We start from the raw sequence: 20,750 nt of genomic DNA on the forward strand, positions 1-20,750 counted from the left end.
ATATACTGCTATAATGACCCCTTTTACTGTCAAAGTGGCCACTGGCTGACCCTTGTGCAATTTTCTGGAATGAACACTGTACCAGAAGTTATATTTACATGTAAGTAGAAATACGTTTCCAAACTAGAAAAAATTCTGAAATGCTTCTATGATATTTGCATCATTATAAGTTCTTAAAAGTCTTTGTAATAATCGATTCAAGTTTCTGTTCCCATGGCTCCCATTGGAATGTCTCTGAACTTACACCTGTTGACCCTAGGTGACCTTGATATACATGTAAATGAAGAAGAACTTTTCCAGAACGAAAGTGAATGTGAACAGAGATCGAAATTAGTCTAGATATTTCTCTAGACCACAGGTCTAGTAGGCAAAAAAAAAATACCTAGATCTGCAAAAAAGCCACTAGGCCTGATTTCATAGCCTTGATAGAAACCTAAACGGAATAAGACAAGGTGTTTTTTTTTTTGTTTTTTTGTTGTTTTTTTTTTTTATGGCTTTGAAGTCGGGATCATTTTTGAAGGTAATTTTTAAAATAAATGTTTAGAAATGATGCCAGCTAATGGGAATTGGAACTTAGAAGACAACATAAAATATTATCTTAGAACTTGAAAGGCTACAAACTTTCAATTAGTTAACTTGCTATGACACAATAATTTTAATTGCAACAGTGAACACAATTTTATTTATCATCTGGTTCTAGCTGAAAGTCAGTGTCAGATTCATATTCAGACTCAGAGTTTTCATGGCATGGTGTATATCACTAGCCTTTATGGACCGTTAAGTGTTCTTGTGCCAGTCAAGTGTATCCTTTTTTAAGTTATTTGTTCTTGTTATCAGTTTGCCGTCACCATCCCTACTAGCATTATTACGGCAATATTTACATTACATCTAATCCTTCTCCGATTTATATTGAAGACGTGTAGACATTTACTCAATGATTCTGAAATATTTGGCGCCTCTTCTTGAGTCATACACTTTATTTGTTCCCCTTTTCCATTGGAGGATCGTTTATGAGGGGTAGGTTTCAATACCCCTTCAAGTGTCACCACTTGTTTACTTTCTTTCGTAGCTACTAGGTTAATTTCCCACACTTCAAATACTTACCTTTGTGTCATGAGAAAGGCTGAGAAGTTCCGATTTGGTTTACATGTACCTTGACATTGATCAATATCTACGTATGTTTGAAATATGCCTCTCAAATTCCTTAAGCGTTAAAAAACTGGAATTATGAAATTACTAATTCTGGGTACATTTCCAGAAAATTCTTTAAGACCACCGGACCGGTACAATAAAGCAATTTGCTAGCACTGGCTAGCGGACCAATAGTATTTTCGAACCCTGCTGTGAATGACTCATTCAATGAGTTGTCATCTATAACTTAAGTAAAACATAAGTGTATGCTTTTTGGGGTTATGACTTTCAAGAACCACTCAGAAATTAGAAGATTAGGAAATTTAGATCTCTTTGAAATTGTATCAACTGGCCTGGGTCTCATAAAAAAATCTTAAGTGGAGAATTTCCTCAAGTCCTGTGTTTTTCCTCAAATCTTCAATTTCAAGTGATCTGATTGGTCAAAGTTTTGAGTTGAGGAAGAATTTGAGAATTATCTCAATTTTAGATATTTTATGAAACTGGACCCAGATACATTTATGTAGCATGACACAAAAGAAAATCTGAGAGTGATTTTGGGGGTTATTGCTAAAGCTGTGTTGGAATTAATTTTGACACTCAGGTACATGTATTTATTGCAAATATTTCCAAAACCTCTTAAAAAGATTTAACTTTCATTATGTGAATATCTCTGTTACTTTCTATTGTTATGCATTATGAAACAATGACCCTGTTATCAAAACAAACAAAATTTAATCATGATAAAGTTAGAAGTGTAATGTTTGTTTATTTGTTGTATCTGTCTACTTAGTTATCACAGGTCAATAATTAAAACGAATTATACAGCTTACATGGTTTCATGTACAAAAACGTACAATGTACAGTACTTACATAGATCAGCATGTTGTTCATACATTGTACAACTACTAATCATGCAATTGTCATGCAGTGCTTTAGAAATTTTCTTCTATTTATGGAAAAGTTTGTCATATTTCTTTTATGTAATTGTAACTTTTTGTACACTGTACAAGTTTGAGACTACATGTAATTTAGCATGGTTCTGCACTAGGAATGTAACAATTCCACTCTGCCACAATCCGATATATACATGCAGTGTGGGAAACCACCGCTCGCCAAATACAAGTAGATGTGTAATTTGGCGAGTTCTCATTAGCTTATACTTGTCAATTTGGTGACTGTCATTTGATTGGTGAGTTCCAAGGAAAGTTAACCAGCCAACAGGTTATTTAGTTAGATATCCTTTAACATCATACATCAAAAATATGTTCCCTACATTTTAAGAAGTTTAGCTTGCATATGTCAAGTGAATTTTGCACAATTTTATTGACTTGCAAAGCATTGTTTATGATCTGCCATTTTAATTTCCGGTAAATGGGACGTGCCAAAACCTACGCAACGGTCCCAATCTCGTATTAGTAGTCAAACAAAATTATCTTGGTAATTTATGAAATATTACCTTGCAAATTAGTTGTTTATTGTCAAAATAAAAATGAACAAGAAGCAAATGATAAACATTGAATCTGTTGAAATTTAATTTAATTTTTAAAATATGAAATCAGAAATGGAGTACTTGAATTTGAAAAACTTAAGTAGGAGAGAATATTTAAAAATGGAAAAGTTTTTGATAAATTTAGAAACGAATGAAAAGATAGTTGAAGAAAGAAAAAGAAAGGCAGAAGATAGTCAAATCCAAGAGAAAACAGATGATAGTACAGACAAAAAAACCAAAAAAAATTTGGCTAGTTGAATTTCTATTTGGGTAGCAAGATCAATATTCAATATTCCATTAGCCAGAATAGCAAGTTGGGGGAAAAAATGGTTTCCCACACTGGACATGTATGATTATTTTTGGCTGACAATCTGATTCGTATCATGATTTTTGCAGTCATGTCTTAGTTGTGTTATTTCAATTACATTTCATTAAATTACAAAAAAATGGCACACAGTCACGTCAGTAAAGTAGTTACTAGCCTTCACTCCTTACTGATTAAGCAAATCTAAAGTGCTGAACACAGAAGATAAATCAGTTTGTGATAGGGAAACGAAATTTTTAGCTGTCATTACTCCATTTTTTACTTCCAGTTTTGTAAGTAAGAAATCCAGTCAGAATCATAGAAACAACTCCTGTAATGATATCTGGATCGTACTTGTATCTTAAATCATCATGATGCATCTATGCAACAGTGGATTTTTACCCTGTATTCTGCACCATGCTGCCTCATCACAATTTTTACAATGTGACGACTTAAGTTAGCTCAGAATATTCTGTCCGAATGGGTTGGCATACCTACCTGCTGGCTATTGCTTCTGTTATCTACAAAAATAAAGATTCAGCTTATCATGTCTGACCAGTACAAAGCAGAATCTGGTTAACTAATCTAATCGCTTACACATGTTACATACATTGTAACTAAATTATAGAGGAATGGTTTGTGTTTTCAGGTCTATGGGAAGGAAGGCTATTGTTCATGGTATGGGGAGTGTGGAGAATCAAAGACTGGGAAATATAATTGTGAATATACTGGTCCTGCCAAAGCAATGAAGGACCCCACTGGTCTAGAAATACTGAAGACCTACTGCCCTGATATATTAGCAGGTAAGACAGGGTTTGACACTAACTTTATTTGTTTGGTGGTCAACAGGACTACTTCAGAGGTAAAACAGGTAGTCTGCAGATGGTAACGACGGTTCTGTTCTTAGATCTTATGAAAAATAAGACAAAATTTAGGTAGCCCATAGGACTGCCATGAAAATTTTTCAAGTAGTCTTCTCCAAAATTAGGGTGGCACAGGACTACTGTTAGTGTCGATCCGTGTATGAATATATATACTAGTCATCCAAAACCACTAATGGGCCCTACTAGTCAAGGATACTGCATACCTGTTGCCCTGGTATCTTAGCAAGTAAGAATATATCAGTCCTGCTAAAGCTATTATTGACCTTGCTGGTCTAAAAGTAATGATGCTAATATATTTTAGCAGGTAAGAATATACTAGTCACCACAAAGCTACATGTATGATGGACCTAGCTGGTCTAGAAATAGTGATTGAAACATTGAAACTTTTTTGACACATATTTTAGCTGAAGAAGTGTTCTGTGGAAATGGGAATTTACTGTTCAATTATGAATTAAGAAGGTCAGATTAAATGCTTTGTGACTATACCAAATTATTAATTGAGATAAATTTAACCCAAGAAAACGCACAATAACTTTGCACATTTCTTAATGAATTATGAACATCAATTATCCTAAGCTGTTCATTCTGTATTCTATCTTAAATGATTGTTACGAAAAGCAGATTAAAATACTTGATTGTAACCAAATATTTGATTAATTTTAAGATTTCAACAATTTTTTTCTCGAACGGACACAACTGTTCTTGGAATTGTTATCGGGGAGAGTCAACTCTGGTCATGATACTGCTATAAGACGGTGTACAGTCCTGATCTTGGGTGATGTCTGAAAACTTCACATTTCATTGTTGTTGTCTTAGAGTGAAGTGAACGACCTGAGAGCAACTATTTTGCCCAAATCATCCAGTGGCCTGAGCCTGTCAGTCTGAAGACCTATTACCATGATATCTTAACAGTTATGTTGGTCCTGTCAAAACTCTTTATGAACCCTGCTTGGCTGGAAGCCTGAAATGAAATAAGCATGCCAAAGATTCTCTCACAGAACTGATTCTTTCTCAAACCATTAAAATGATATTAATGGCATTGCAGTGTGCAAGGATTTTTTAACGTATACTTCTATTCTCCATACTCAGTTAAAATCCCGACTTAAAAACATTATTCATCTTTGTTTTTCCAAAATAGATGGTACACCTAGATACAAATATATAGTTCTTGGTAGAGATTCCTCATACTTTGTAAGAAATAATCCCTAATCATCTTTCAAATATACAGAGGAAGATGTTTACAAAATGCTGGAATTTTTAATCGACAACATATTTGTCCAGTGTGGTGGACATGTTTTTCAACAAACAGTCGGCATTCCAATGGTCCTTTATTTGCTGACCTATTCCTTCACTCTTATGAGGCTGACTTTATAGCTGATCTGATCCGAAAGAAAGAATATCGTCTGGCTAGATTCTTTAATCTCAGGTTCCGCTGATGATGTATTATCTTGAAACAATCCTAATTTTGGGGATTTGATACATTACATCTACCCCAAAGAACTTGAGATGAAGGATACTACAGACACTGTGAAGTCAGCTTCATATCTTGACCTACACTTAGAAATCAATGGTAAAGGAAAACTATTGACCAAACATGATGACTTTTCATTCAGAATTGTCAACTTTCCTTTCATCTGTGGCAACATCCCTTCAGCACCTGCATATGGAGTGTTCATATCACAACTCATACACTATACCAGAGCTTGTCGAAACTACGCAGACTTTTTGTATTGCGCTAGAACTCTAACAAATAGGCTTCTGGAACAGGGTTATGTTGCTACAAGATTGAAGTCATCACTATAGAAGTTTAATGGTTGTCATCATGAACTTGTGGATCGTTATGGTGTATCCATCTACACCATGAAAACTGATTTGTGCAACGTGTCATAGTTTTCCTTCCTCTTTTGTCTACCCTGGACTTGACTTTTTATGAGCAATTCGGCGGTTGTTCCTAGAAAAGCAGAGGACGCTTACCCAACGGTGTCTGTTTTCCATGTCTGGTCTTTGTCCCTGGATTACACTCTTTTGATTACTGCTATAATCTTGGTTCCCTTGATTACTCTTTCACTTTCCCTGAATCATTTTTAGAAAAAAAAACATCTTATAACGTGACACCACTGATGATTGACAGTTTCAGGCCAAGAACCTCTAAATTTTTCAGTTCATTTGAAAACAACAATGCATGAAAGAAAGTTAATATGATAAACAAGATAACCAATTGATTATTGTTAATAACTTTTGCCGAGAAGGCTTTGATATTTAACTCATGCACATAACAAATTACATGCACTCATGATCTTATATTGAGTATTTGTTCTTTTCAGCTTTATATAGTATAATTTCATCTACCTGATTTTCATTTCAGAAGAAGGAAATACTACTTATACATGCTGTGATACAAACCAGTTGGAGACAATCAAGAAGAACATGGGGCTTCCTCAACAGTTCTTTATTCGATGTCCTGCATGTTATCGTAATTTTCTCAATATATACTGTTACCAGACTTGTTCCCCATCAAATAGTGAGTACGTCTACAACCTGGAAACTGAAAATTGGACAAACCCTGATACCAAGAAAGTAGTTAAAAGAATTACCATTGTTGATTACTTCATCAATCCAGAGTTTGCTGATGCCATGTTTGATTCTTGCAAGGGTGTACAAATGCCCAGTGCTAATGAACATGCTCTTTCCGTCTTCTGTGGTCGTCCTGCTAGTCAGTGTAATGTTAGCAACTGGCTGACATACATGGGCGATCCAACTAATGGACACACACCTTTCAAAATCAACTTCAATATCACTGAAAAGAAAGTCACTCCAAAAGGTCAAAATTTGACCTTTACTCCAATGAATGCTGAAACTTCAATGTGTAATGAAACAGCCCTAAATAAGTCTGCCTGCAGCTGTCAGGATTGTGCATTAACATGTTCCCCAATTCCTCCACCTCCAGCAGCCGCTAAAACACCAACTATTTTAGGATTTGATGCTTGGTATTTTGTGATGTTTATTGTGTATATTGTTTTCATTCTGTTCTTTGGTACATATGTACTTTGTTACAATATTGTCTCCCGCAATGCATTTGGTGTATGTTCAAAGGATAAGAAGTACACAACCATTGAGGAAAGAAATGATGGAGATCGTGTTGGAATTAATGGACATTCACGAGGAAAAATTAATATGGCACACATCTCACCACCATTGGTTGATAAAAAAGACATTAACTGCTTTGAAAGAATCGGAGCATCTATTGAGAAATTTTTACAGACAGTTTTTACCAAATGGGGTACATTTTGTGCAAGACATCCTATTAGCATAATTATCATTGGAATCCTCATTGGAGCAGGCCTATCTGCTGGTATATATTTCTTCAAGGTGACAACAAACCCTGTTGAACTGTGGTCTGCAAAGAACAGTAGGGCTAGAATGGAAAAGGATTACTTTGATTCTCATTTTGGGTAGGTAGAATATTTTTCATCTTCCTTGGACAGATGGACAGACAACATGATCACTTTATACCTCCTGCTTTGCATTACAGCTGACTTAAAACCAAAGAATACAACTATCTGTGGTTTTTAGCACAATGTATGTTTATACATGCACAATGTACATCTGTTAATTTTTCTGTAAATTCACATTTTCATTTTTCGGTAGCTAAAATTCTTTATGAAGATCAGGTCAGATTTTATCATTAACCTCCACTCTGAAGGATTGGTTGTATACTTTTTAACCCTTGTCTGTGTTTCCATAAAACTTTTTTTTTGTCACATTTTCCTCAGGAAGTACATGTACTCAGCTTGAAATTTTAATACATTCTTCCTGAAGGTACATGTATGCCATATGGTGGGAATCATTTCAGAAAAATTTACCGACTTCCTGTTTAGTGTTTACTAAGGACTTGGTTTATGTTCCTAATATTGTGACTGATGGCAGGGGTATCACTAATGAGCCATCACTCACAGATTTCTTGTTATGCAAGTTTAATCTGTGAGATTCATAACAGTGAATGTTTTAGCTAGGATCTGAAAATAAATAAAGGGTCATTTTAGGTGTAATGGGCTAGACATACATGTACAACAGACCCTCAGATTTTTTATTTGATCTTTTATACACATGGTGCATATGCTTCTTGAAGGATAAAGGAAGTTGTTTACAATGTTAATTTTGCATAGAGGTGGCTTTGGTGATACTATTATAAAATTTCCTAAGGGCATTTTGAAATACTGACGACGGGTACAGACACACTGAGGCTGTAGATAAGCTCAGGTTTAGAGGGGAGGGCATTTAAAAAAGACAGTATTTTTACTTACTACAGAAGTTAGCTTCATGTACCAAATTATCTACATGTACAAGTATGTTAGGAATTTTTGATAACCCCTCTATGCATGTCTAGCTATTTTAAACAAAAATAATTTTGAATCTATATAGATTTTTTTTACCTGTATTCAGACATTTATATATAAGTTACCTTATACATGTACATGTACAAATGTGCATGTACTTAAATTGGTTCCTACATGTATTTTACTTGTACTCATACAAACATTTTTTTTTATTCAATTCTTTTCAGACCATTTTACAGAACAGAACAACTAATCGTAACAAGGCCACACAACACAACTCAAGTCAGGCATCAAAATCCTGGTACAATAGTCACTTACACAAACTTTACATCTCTCTTTGATAAACAGTTTTTACATGATGTAAGTATGATCATCCTTGTAAACCTTGAGTCGAATGACATTGTAGAAAAAACTTGTTAAACCATGGTATCCACCCAGTCCAATTATTGTGTCCACTTAATACCTTTTGGAGTTAAGATTAGAACTTGGCATGACTATCTCACAACAAGGAAGTGTGTCGTGTAAAAAAAAGATAACCCCTAACTCTAAAGACATTACAGAAGAACTGGTTAAAACTTGGGTAACCAACCCCACTCTCAGTGACCATTATTTGTGTCCACTCTCAGTGCTCGCCTTTAGCCAATAGCCTGATGCCTGGAGTTAGTTAAAATTGATTGGGGCTAGTGAAATTATGTGTACTTCTCCTGTTTCGGGGTAGTTGAATCCTATACAGTACTCTATTATTCTGGCTTGTTGTTGAGAATTTTGAAGGAAAGAACTACGCTTTAACTTTTGTATTTTTTTTAGCTCAGCTGAGATATTTGGCATGATTACTATAAAATGGGAAATTTTCATGCTGTCTTATTTTCTGCTTTTCATGGATGTTTTTCATATCATAAATATTTTATATTCAGTTACTAGACCTTCAGCTTGCTGTTGAAAACATCACGGCTGTATATAACAATGAGACTGTTAGACTTGAAGACATCTGTTTTAAGCCATTGGCCCCTGATAATAATAAGTGCACAACAGAAAGTATGTTGGAGTATTGGCAAAAAAATCACACCAACATTGACAAGGTGGTAATGACTCCAGATGGTTGGTTTGTCAAGGCAGATTATCTGGATCATTTCAAGTATTGCACAAGGTTTGTACATGTTCATAAGCTTTGCTTAGATCTCATATTGATCAGTATTGCCTAGATCTCATATTGATCAGTATTTCCTAGATCTCATATTGATCAGTATTGCCTAGACCTCATGCAACTTATCAGTTTTTCCTACTTCTCATCAAAATGATCAGTATTGGCTTAATCTCATCCAACTGATCAGTATTTCCTTTATCTCATGCAACTGATCAGTATTGCCTTAATCTCATCCAACTCATCAATATTTCCTTTATCTCATGCAACTGATCAGTATTGCCTTAATCTCATCCAACTGATCAGTATTTCCTTTATCTCATGCAACTGATCAGTATTGCCTAGATCTCATGCAACATCCCCTGTATTTAGCAATAACCTGCTTTAAACAGCTACCACACGATTAAATTATCCTTGTCTAATACAGTCTATGTAAAATTGACCTGTTACAGGCTGTATGTAAAGACCACCAGTGATACGATCATAATTTTGCTCTAAAATGGAAGGTCACTCAGGACTGTATATCGTTTAAAGTACAATGAACACATCATGCTTTTTTTTATTTGTCTGCATATGATAAATTTTACATAACAGTCATCCTTTCTGCAATCAGATCTGTATTTTTGAGATAAACCTAGATCCATACCTTACTAAAATCAACCAAATCGAGAAAGATAACTCTTGCAAAGTGCCAATTTCATACACAATTTATATAATTTTTATCTCATAAGTGCAAGATCCATATGAAAAAACTATGACTTGATGTAGTCTAAAAGAATAATCAAGGGAACCAAGGTTAAACAGACATACACAACAAAGAACATAAAGTAAATAAAATCATACATACAAAGTAACAAAAGCAAATGAGCAACTCAGACTCCACTAAAAACTGGGAGCTTGGACCAGGTGCACCGGTAGGGTAAGCGTCTAATTCTGAATAAGAAATATAAGTAAAATTCATGAATTTTTGTCATGCATGGATCACCTCCTCTCTGATTTTTATAAAAACTGCAACTTAAGTAATAGTCCCCAATATTAAATGACATAAAATTTTATCAATCCTGAAAAATTTTCCACCATTCATAACTGTAGGAATGTTTGATTCCAAGTTAGGTACTTGATCATGAATTTCATTTCTTTTTCCAGTGCCCCAGCTTCAACACAAGATACAGTTGGTCTGAATATATCATGTTTGGCTTCTAACTCTGCTCCAATATTCCCATGGGTAGCTCTTGGTGGATATGATGGTAGGTAGATACTGTATACTGCCCATGTTATTTTGCTGGGTTATTTGTTGTAAAAAGTAGTTCACCTTTCAAAAAAATGTAATTAGATACTTGAAACAGATGTTTATAGAAAATTTTGGTTTTGTTTTTTATAATTTTTTTTTTTTGGTTGTTGCTGTATTATGACATTATTCATCTTAAGGAGGTAGACCTAGGGTAAGGGACATAATTCTTGAAATCAGTGATATGTTTGTATCATACTCAATTTCACCAAAGCTTTAAAGCTTTCTCTTGAAACAGAATACAATCAGTCCAAGTTACTTTTATGCTTGCAAGAGATAGATGTAAATGGTGAATACAAACGTTCCAATGATTTGTAAGAGTTATATCCCTTACCATAGGTCTACCTTCTTAAGCAAAATAGAAATCATTTTATAGGTCTTCTCTTTCAAAGGTTTCTTATTACCTAAATATACTGCATATTTTTTGTATCAAATCAAAAACAAATTCTCAATGTCTTTTTCTGGCTATGAAAAATATTAAAAGCACTTTTTGGCAGTAAAAAGTGAAAACAAACTGCATCCCTCCCTAATTGATTTCAGGCAAAACATGACCTCGTGTCAGATATAAATTTAACTTGCAAATAAAATGTTATGTCCCAACATTGGCTGTCAAAACCAAGCAGTCAGTGGCTTAGAACAATACACTTTCAGTTGAGAAGAACCACTACTTTTTCAAAAAGAGTTAAGAGGTTTTATGTAAGATTCAGGCAGATCCTATGATATTGTTGGCACAGAGTAAATTTTATCCCACTGAAAGATAGTTCCAATGTAATGTTTATATCAAGTAATGTCAAATAGTAAAAAGATTTCTTTTAAAGGGACAATGAATGGCTTGGAGAACAATTTTAAAGTTCCTATGAAAGCTAAATTTTGCACAAAATTAATGAGTTATCTCCCCTTTTCAGTGAACAGAAATCAGTTTTTTTGTAATTTATTTCTCTTTAATCAATAAAGTAAATTGAAAACCAACATTCAACTTTGAGCAAGGATGCATGAAATGGTTGAACATTTAATAAAAAAACAAATTTTTCATGTACCCCCCTTACCACTGCCTGGTTTTTGCATGAAAATCCTCTTAGAAACACAGATGATGTGTAATTTCATGATAATACAAGCAGTTAAAGAGTGTTCTCAGACTTTTAAACACAATTTTTCAAGCATTGTGATGTCAGGGCCAGGACTGGCAGGAGTAAATTTTTCTGAGTCATAGTTCTTCTATTTCATGTTCCTATAATAATCCAAGAAGAAAAAACAAGTTAATGATTTTCCAGTATTTTTGAGTTTATTGTAATCATGCTAACCTTATTTTTCAAATTTCAGACTTGAACTACCAAAATTCAACTGCCTTTATCATAACAATTTTGGTGAACAACCATGAAAAAGATGAGGACAACCAGAAAGCTATGGCGTGGGAGAAGGCTCTGATTGATTTCTTGAAGGAGAAGGAGAAAACATTAACAAATATGACCATTGCCTTTAATACTGAGGTATAGTAATACTTTCCATATGAAAAAATAGCATCATTTCTCATCCATTTCCTGAATTGCTTTTTTTTTTTTTATGAACTTGCCTTTTTGACATACTGTATTAAAGCACTTTATTATAAGTCATTTATTTTCTGAACCATAGATATGTCAATCTTTTACACCAGAAGTACCAAAGTATGATCCAATACGTACATGGCACTGAAGGTGATAATTCGTCATTACTACATGATGTCAATAAAGTTACTGTGAAAGTACTATTGTTTGTAGGGTTCCAATTTTCGTGGTTTTCGTGGGTGAGCCAAACCACGAAATTTAGTTCCCATCAAAAAGGAGATTTCCATTGATGTGTATACTGAAAACCTGGAAACCACGAATTCAAGAATCTATGAACTTGTGCTTCATCCTTAATCCACGAACTTGTGTATCCTCCCTAATCCAAAAAAATTAGTATTCACAAATTAAAGTACTTTCACAGTAATTTGCATATATTGGGATTAATATGCATACAGTTTGAGAACAAGGGCAAAACCATCTGATCTACTGAGACAGCAGATTCAGTGGAGGTCATTTTGAAAATATGATTCTCATCTTGGTAGAAAATGTTTCAAGTGGTTTTTTTTCTAATACCCAAAGTCAATATGAGACGTAAATCTCCTGATATATTTGGAATGGATGGTGGTTAGCGCTTAATAGTGTGTGACGTTCTGGAAAATGGTTAGTTACACCTATGTATATGGCCTAGCAACACATTGGTTCATGGGATTTATAAAGAGGTGCTCCTAGCCATTCAAAATCCTAGAAATGAACCGGTATGGGATAATAGATATTATTGGGGGACATTACCAGTCTAATACTGCTGGGAGTATCTTCAACACCGATCTTAACCTGCTTCTCTGTCAGTGTTTGAAATTTTTTTTACTTTTAAAAATATTTTTTTGTGATTACTGCACTGATATTCTTAGAATATATTCTTTTTGTTATCACTGGAATCTTGGTTCCCTTAAGGTCAAAGGAAATTTACATCTCATATAACACCATGCTTGCCAAAATTCCATTATATTTTCAAGATAAAATGTTTTATTATGATGTCACAAAGTTATATTTTTTTCTAATTTCTGGGTAAGGTAAGAAAACAATAGGAATATCCTTGTTTCAAAAGTGAGAAAATCCTTCATTTATTGGATAGAGTGACGGCTGGTCGGATCACAATTAGAATAATGCGTTCAAGTGGAGTGTCATGCTTATCTGTGGGCTTTACTTTTGTGAACTAGCACAATAAAAATCATATCAGCATGTGGGATTAGTACAAAGCATGGTCTATTTTTTGGTCAATCTTTCTCATTCTTAAATACATGAAATATCTGCCATTTAACATTAAAACACAATCAATCAATCAATCATTTAAGAGATTGCCCATGTAGAAATCTGGCAGATCTCGTGATTCAATAAACACATGATAAATTCTATCCTCCCAATTTTTTTTATGTGATGTTGAACTCATTATGAGGTCAAGATGAACAGGGATTTTTCTGCATTAAAGGTGGATGACTAAGAATACATTTTTGTATATGTTCAAAGTTCACTTAGAAAACATTTTTTATCTTAAATGGAGATTTTTTTTTTTTGTGCCTCCCACTCTCTGGGTTTTTTCACAAACAACCTCATAACTTGGATTTCTAAATTTAATTTCATAATAAGTGAACTTTAAACACTAAGATGTATTTATTATGTGCTTAACACTCTGTTTGCTACATTGCTGTTTATAAACATAAAATTTATTTTAATTTTTTTTAACCAAGAAAATAACTATATCAAAAGAACAATATAGATTTCAAAGTAATTTACTTCCTTGATTCTATTTATAGCGATCCATTGAAGATGAGATTAATAGAGAGAGTAGCTCTGACATATGGACCATTCTGGCTAGTTACCTGATAATGTTTGGATATATTACCCTCACCCTTGGTCAATATGGATCATGTGATAATGTTGGAAGACTGCTGGTAGGTGCAGTGTATATATGTACAATGTATTAGTTGATCCAAGCTTATTTGTGACAGTTTAACAGGGTACAATAATTTTCTTTTAGTACTGATAGGTTACATGATTGTAAACCTTTGGGCTGAAATAGAGATTTGAAAATTCTGTATTTATTTTGAAGTCAAGAGCTGATAAAACTTAATTTTGTTGGCTTTTAACATATCTGCTATCATTTGAAACAGTTCATGTGGGTGATTTTCCCCCATTGACACAATCTCATTTGGAAGATTTTTACATAAAAGCAAATTTCTTATGTAAAAACTCTATTATTTAGTATTTTTCACAGAAAATATAGTAATTTTTAAACATAAGACCTCCCACAAGTCTTTATGCAGGAGATTCTGAAAATTTTATTGATTACATCCTTAAATGAGATTTGTGTGGTACTTTATACCATATCCCACCTTTTTTCAAGGTTTGTAGAATAATTGCTTCCTGTTATCTTACCTCAAATACGAAGGATTTGCTTACCACCACAACCCATACAACATCTTGTTTAACCCCTAATCTATGAGTGGATCACCTTGTCCCTCCAATTGTCATTCTCAGGGATGATTTTATTCTGCTTTTTAGCAGAATTCCGCAAATTGAAACCAGGATTATACCATTATGATTCTTTTTTTTACTGTTTATTTATTTCTGATTTTACCAATTTCCACTTTGTTTGATGACTTCATAAAATCATCTCTGCATTCTATCTGTCAAAATCTCAACATATGTTCTTGACTCCAAATGGTTGGATTCTATTTCAAATTTGTTTGAGATTTGGCAAAGTTGGATACTATTAGATATCAACTTTTTTGAGAGTGATGGTCTACCTAGCATGATTACCCATTCAACTTCATGTTCTTTTCATTTACAGATTAACTCCAAAATCTCCTTAGGATTGTCTGGTGTGACAATTGTATTGCTGTCTGTAGCAGCTTCGCTAGGAATGTACAGTTACATGGGTGTACCAGCAACTCTCATTATCATTGAAGTGGTACCATTCTTGGTCTTGGCTGTCGGTGTGGATAACATATTCATTCTTGTACAAGCTTATCAGGTAAGTACAGTTATATAGGTGTACCATCAATCCTCATCATCATTGAGGTGGTACCATTCTTGGTCTTGGATGTCGGTGTGGATAATATCGTCATTCTTGTACAAGCTTATCAGGTGAGTACAGTTATGTAGGTGTACCATCAACCCTCATCATTATTGAGGTGGTACTATTCTTGGTTTTAGGTGTCAGGATAATTCTTCATCCTCATACAAACCTATCAGGTATGTTCACGCTCAATGCTTTACCTTGGACTTTAAAGTGCTCTCAGTATGCTCAATGAAATGCAACAAAACTTAGTAAGTGCAGTGATTTATGAAATTTTTAGCAAAAGTGAAAGAAACAATCTTAAAAACACACACGTCAACATGGGGTTCATTAAATCAATTAATTTCTTATTTAATGTTTCATAATTTTCTTTTAAATGAAAAGTTTCTTGAATTTTATCATTACTTATAACAGTTAAGAGGCTGTCCATGTAAAAATCTGGCAATTCGTTTGTTATGGGTGGCACAACATAATTTTTTCTCACTGAAATTTTTGTTCCAATGTAATTTGTATGTCAAATAGTATGACGATGGTGCAGAAAATAATTTTAAAGTTCCATAACAAAATTTTATACAGGTCTCACTAACCACTTCTAACATTTCCATTACTTTACATGTTAAAAAAGTAATTTTCAAAGTTTCACTGTGAATTCCCAGGACAAATGACATCTTAAAGTTGCATACCATTGCAAAGTTTGGAAAATAAGGCTTCCAAAATCATTATGCTAATGGTACGCTGATTGTAGAAATTCTTCACAAAATTTACTTTGAATAAATAATACTGACTGAAAATCCACATTTTTACCTGTTCTGCTAACTGACAGCATGGAGATAAATTACTCACACATGTAAACAATATTCATACACTTTTGTAGTTAATTACATATATGATTTTAAAGTACACATTCTAGGCTTTATTTTGACTATTTTCAATCATAATACACACAAAAAATGCACTTACAATGCATATGTCTAGGTTCAGTGTGTTTTTGGTACTACATAGGGGGTGGCCATTTGACCCGGAAGTGGTTAGTGAGACCACATATTAGTGAAGAGTTTTCTCCCTTATCAATGAATTTCAATGCTTTTTTTATGTACTTTGTTTCACTTTAATCATTGCTATTAATCAGAAACTAACATTTAACATTGAGAAAGGGTGCATTTTTGATATGAAACGGACAAAAAAAATATTTTAACACAAAATTTGTCTTGTACCTCCCACGGTCTGGTTTTGCATGGACACACTCGAAAGAAAGAAAGGAATTGATTTCATCCTTGATGTCATTAGTCATGTTACAATAATATAAACATTTTTAATTTATTATTAAACAACTAATTTATTTTAGAGAGACACGAGACCAACAAGTGAAAGTTTAGAAGAACAAATTGGTAGAATTGTTGGGAGAGTTGGACCCTCAATGTTACTCAGTAGCTTCTCTGAATCTATTGCATTCTTCCTAGGTAACTGTTTATATTTTGATGCAAATTTCCCTACATGGGAAACAGGCTACATCTTGATATAGTTTTGTTTCCTTGTTCATAGGTTTTCATTGTCATTTAGAAACTCTATGAATAATTACGATTTTTCCTCATCAGAGAAAATGACATCACAAAGCAAAAATAAATGAACATAAAAAATGTGATTCTGTTTTTATTCCCTACTGCTACGCAGAGGGGAACATAGAAATACCAGTGTCTGTGCTTCTGTACATCCATCCAGTCACACTTGTGGACGCAACATGGAAACCGCTTGACTGATTTCCTTCAAATTTTGACAATTGTTAGTTACCATTTATAGTTGATCTTATTCAGCCGCCATTTTGATTTGATAAATTTTACAGGAGTTATGTGTCTTTTGCAATTCCAACTTACGTTGTGGTGGCAGGGGACATATGGCTACAAGTTGCTTGTTCAAATTTTTTTTTAAAAGTTGTATTTCTTCTATAATGTTTTCTGGTTTTGGAGTTGTTTGACAATCCAGATATTTTTGACTATCTCCGAATAAAATGAATATCCTCTATTCATCTAAAGGTGCCATGACAGACATGCCTGCTGTAAGAGTTTTCTCCCTTTATGCTGGCCAGGCAGTTTTGTTTGACTTCCTGTTACAAATTTCTGTATTTATTGGACTGATGACCCTAGATGCCAGAAGACAAGAGGTAAAAGTTATTTCCCTTTTGATTGGTTAATTCATTCATTTTAGTAAGAACATGGACTAACTTCTATACTTTATAAATTCTTTTTAAAAAATCTACAATTATAAGACCTTGAGGTCAATAGTTATTATGTCCCCACCTTATGGTGTTTCAATGGTTCATTCATCCAAACAGCTGATGTATGAACCAGATTTGCCTCCCATGATGATGCGTAAGGCTCACAATTTTAAGGCCATCTTACACCCTTACATTTGTTGTCAAATTCCTTACGATTTGGCAGATTTTCTGATATCTGAATTTTTGTGGGGTTCCATTCTGTTATTTTTTATAACTATAACTATTGTTCCAATGGTCATTTCTAGTTTGAAAAAACATCAAACAAAAACTTTTGTCCAAACTTAGTTGTGAAGGAAATTATGATGCTCCTGCCTAGAAAAAGCATAAAACAATGTGATAAAATATGATAAAATATGATATGGTACATTTATATTCATTTTATTGATATGCATCCACAATATTGGTGGTTCCTGTCTATAAAATCAACTTTTGGCATTAAAAAAATGAAACTTACTATTTTTTATCTCAAATTATGTTTTTTTGGGTGCACCTTACTATTTTCAAAAGAAAGATGTAGGCAAGTCTGATAACCACTTGTTAAGGATAGAAAAGTTGACACCGATCCTTGTTAACAATCATCATCTATGTTTTTTTTTCTTGAAGGATTCAAGATTTGATGCCTGTTGTTGTGTGAAGCAGGCTGGCTTGAAACAGGAGAAGCATGAAGGATGGCTGTTCTATCTCTTTAAAAACTTCTATGCCAAGTTTATCCTAAAAGAATATGTCAGACCTATAGTTGTAAGTACATGTACACTACAGGATAATTTTTGATATTGAAAAGAGTGAATAAACAAATTTAATTACAAGTGCCAAAGTATACCAAGATTTAACAAGTGTTGTTGAACTTGTTCCACACAACAGTTAATGTGTTCTTGGTACTAATAATTATATTTTGGTTATTCACAGTAACAGATTGATTATCCAATTTAGATTTTCTCCTTAATTTAATATTTTCAACATAAATTTTAAATTTTGTGATTAGTAGTTGGTTATTAGAGTTTTGACATTTTGGCGGGAGAAAGTCTGAAACTGAAATTAAATTTATTTCACAGTGTGAATTATCGAAATAGTTAACACAGGGAACAATCGGTAAATCACTTCTATCTATATAATAAATCTGTATACTGTAAACGTACTAACTTCCGCTATTTTCGCGGTGGACAGAAAACCACAAAAATAGTCCATGTGAAATTGATATTTAACACCATGTAATGCTAATCATTTTGTTGAAACCATGAAAATTGATACCCGCGAATATGTTCACTTGACAGAATCCACGAAATTAATACATTTACAGTAATATAACCTTATATAAATCAGGAACCTTTCTAAACCAAACTACACCATGATTAAACCAAAACCTGTCTAAACCAGCCATCTTCTGAAGTCCATGTATTCCAGTTTTACCTATGTAATAGGAACACCTTTTACTGAACAAAACCATTAGTCTGAAAAAAGGATTTGGTTAAGGCTGATTTCTCTGTACAAAGATATAATCCCTCTAAAAGTACAGAGAAACCTGTCATAACCAAACCCTGAATAATCCGAAAATCTGCGGTCCTTTTCACAAAAAATCATAAGTGTAAAATTAGTCGTAAGTTATGATGTCATAATAGAGTTAAGTATTGTGACATCACAATTTACAACTAATTTTACTGTTACGACTTTTTGTGAAAAGGGCTGCAGTCTAATCCAGGCACTTCAAAAAGTTCCTATATATCAATTTAAATGTAATTTGAGGCTTGGTTAACCCAAAAACTGCCAAAATTAATCCAATCAAAATGTCCTAAAGTGGATTTGTTGAGACAGGTTTCTTGGTACATTTACGTCGGAGGTCTTTACCTTTACAGATCTTCTGTAGTTCATATGAATTCTCAATTGATATTGAATATCTCCATAGAACCATTTTTAAAATTACAAATCTGGATTTTACGTATCATTTTCACTAAAAAGGGCCAAAAATGGACTGCCTTAAAGTAACATAAACTGGGTAGAGAACTTTTCTCATAAAAAATTATTTGTGTGCATGGGTGATAAATAGCAGAGGTAAAGTTAGCACAAGCAGTTTTTTTTTACTAGCTATATGTCCTTGACAGCCATTTTTTATGACAACTTAAATTTGAACTAATGTTGAACATTTACCTTCTTACTTTGTTTGCTACATGATTTTTAAGGAGGTAGACTTAGGGTAAGGGACACAACTCTTACAAATCATTGGAACGTTTATATTCAGCATTTTTCATCCATCTCATGTAAGCATCAAAGCAACTTGGACTAATTTCATTCTGTTTCAAATAAAAGCTTGAAAGGCTTTGGTGAAATTGAATATGAATATTATCTCTGATTTCAAGAGTTATGTCTCTTACCGTAGTTCTACTTCCTTAAATTGACGTTTACTAACAAAACATTTTTTTGGTACACATTTTTTTTTTCAGGTGCTTGTGTTTTCAGCATATTTCTGTGTGAGTGTAGCAGTGCTTCATAAGATAGGACTTGGTTTGGATCAGAAACTCTCTATGCCTGATGTAAGTTACATTTTTATACGATTATAGTTTTTTGGGGTTTTTTTTTTGTAAGTTTCTGCAAATGTGGAAAAGGCTGCAGAAATAATGGCCGAGAGCAAATGCATAATACACTCTCAAATGATTGGCATCACATCATTTACGTTGGAAAAAAATATATATACTGGAGCATGATAAATGCATATTATTTACACAGTCACTTGTGGTGGGTGTACTGTCAGGTCCTCGGTGGCGAAGGCATAGCATTATACATTTTAGAGGTAAGTCTTGCTTTCCCATTACAATATAATTTTAACACCAAGTTCCTCCCAAGAAACCCCCTTATATTATACCAGAATTTTCAATGACCAGAATAATATCACGTTATGTTATGTTATGTTCCACTGACCGAAACAGGGCGCTGAATTTTCTATGACATAAATGTATTTATGATAGTACTGCACATGGTGTATTGGGACAGAGCATTAGGCCATAATAAAGAAAATCCTAGATTCTGAAAAATTTTAGCAGGGTGACAAAATTTTATTATATATTTTACCTTCAGTAACTGTCACTCATGTTAAAAACTATCATTATTATCACCATGTATGTGTGCTTGGTGATCAATTTTACCAGCACAAAGGTATTGAAACAGCTCTATCAATATTTTCTACTGCTATACCTAGAGCTACCAGTTTACATCATATCAATAATTGTACATCGGGTCTGGACAAGACATTATATATTTCCATAAATTTGAGTTTGTGAAATTGTCAAAACACATTC

The 20,750-nt window shown here is 33.6% G+C and overlaps 1 protein-coding gene across 1 annotated transcript in view; it reads left to right on the forward strand.

The window, feature by feature from the left end:
- Window positions 1-20,750, forward strand: part of LOC148598123 (NPC intracellular cholesterol transporter 1-like) — a 45,238-nt gene that overhangs the window by 999 nt on the left and 23,489 nt on the right. The window contains exons 2-13 of the mRNA XM_088560435.1: window positions 3,574-3,727; window positions 6,174-7,260; window positions 8,373-8,505; window positions 9,060-9,292; window positions 10,433-10,533; window positions 11,895-12,061; window positions 13,927-14,064; window positions 14,964-15,146; window positions 16,537-16,651; window positions 17,222-17,349; window positions 18,067-18,201; window positions 19,899-19,988. Coding sequence (XP_088416561.1) covers window positions 3,574-3,727; window positions 6,174-7,260; window positions 8,373-8,505; window positions 9,060-9,292; window positions 10,433-10,533; window positions 11,895-12,061; window positions 13,927-14,064; window positions 14,964-15,146; window positions 16,537-16,651; window positions 17,222-17,349; window positions 18,067-18,201; window positions 19,899-19,988 — 2,664 coding nt within the window. The remainder of the gene's footprint in view (window positions 1-3,573; window positions 3,728-6,173; window positions 7,261-8,372; window positions 8,506-9,059; window positions 9,293-10,432; window positions 10,534-11,894; window positions 12,062-13,926; window positions 14,065-14,963; window positions 15,147-16,536; window positions 16,652-17,221; window positions 17,350-18,066; window positions 18,202-19,898; window positions 19,989-20,750) is intronic.

The sequence above is a fragment of the Perna viridis genome, chromosome 14 (assembly GCF_037379345.1).
Source record: "Perna viridis isolate PV_CMFRI_1.1 ecotype Kerala chromosome 14, ASM3737934v1, whole genome shotgun sequence".
In the NCBI taxonomy this organism is placed as follows: domain Eukaryota; kingdom Metazoa; phylum Mollusca; class Bivalvia; order Mytilida; family Mytilidae; genus Perna; species Perna viridis.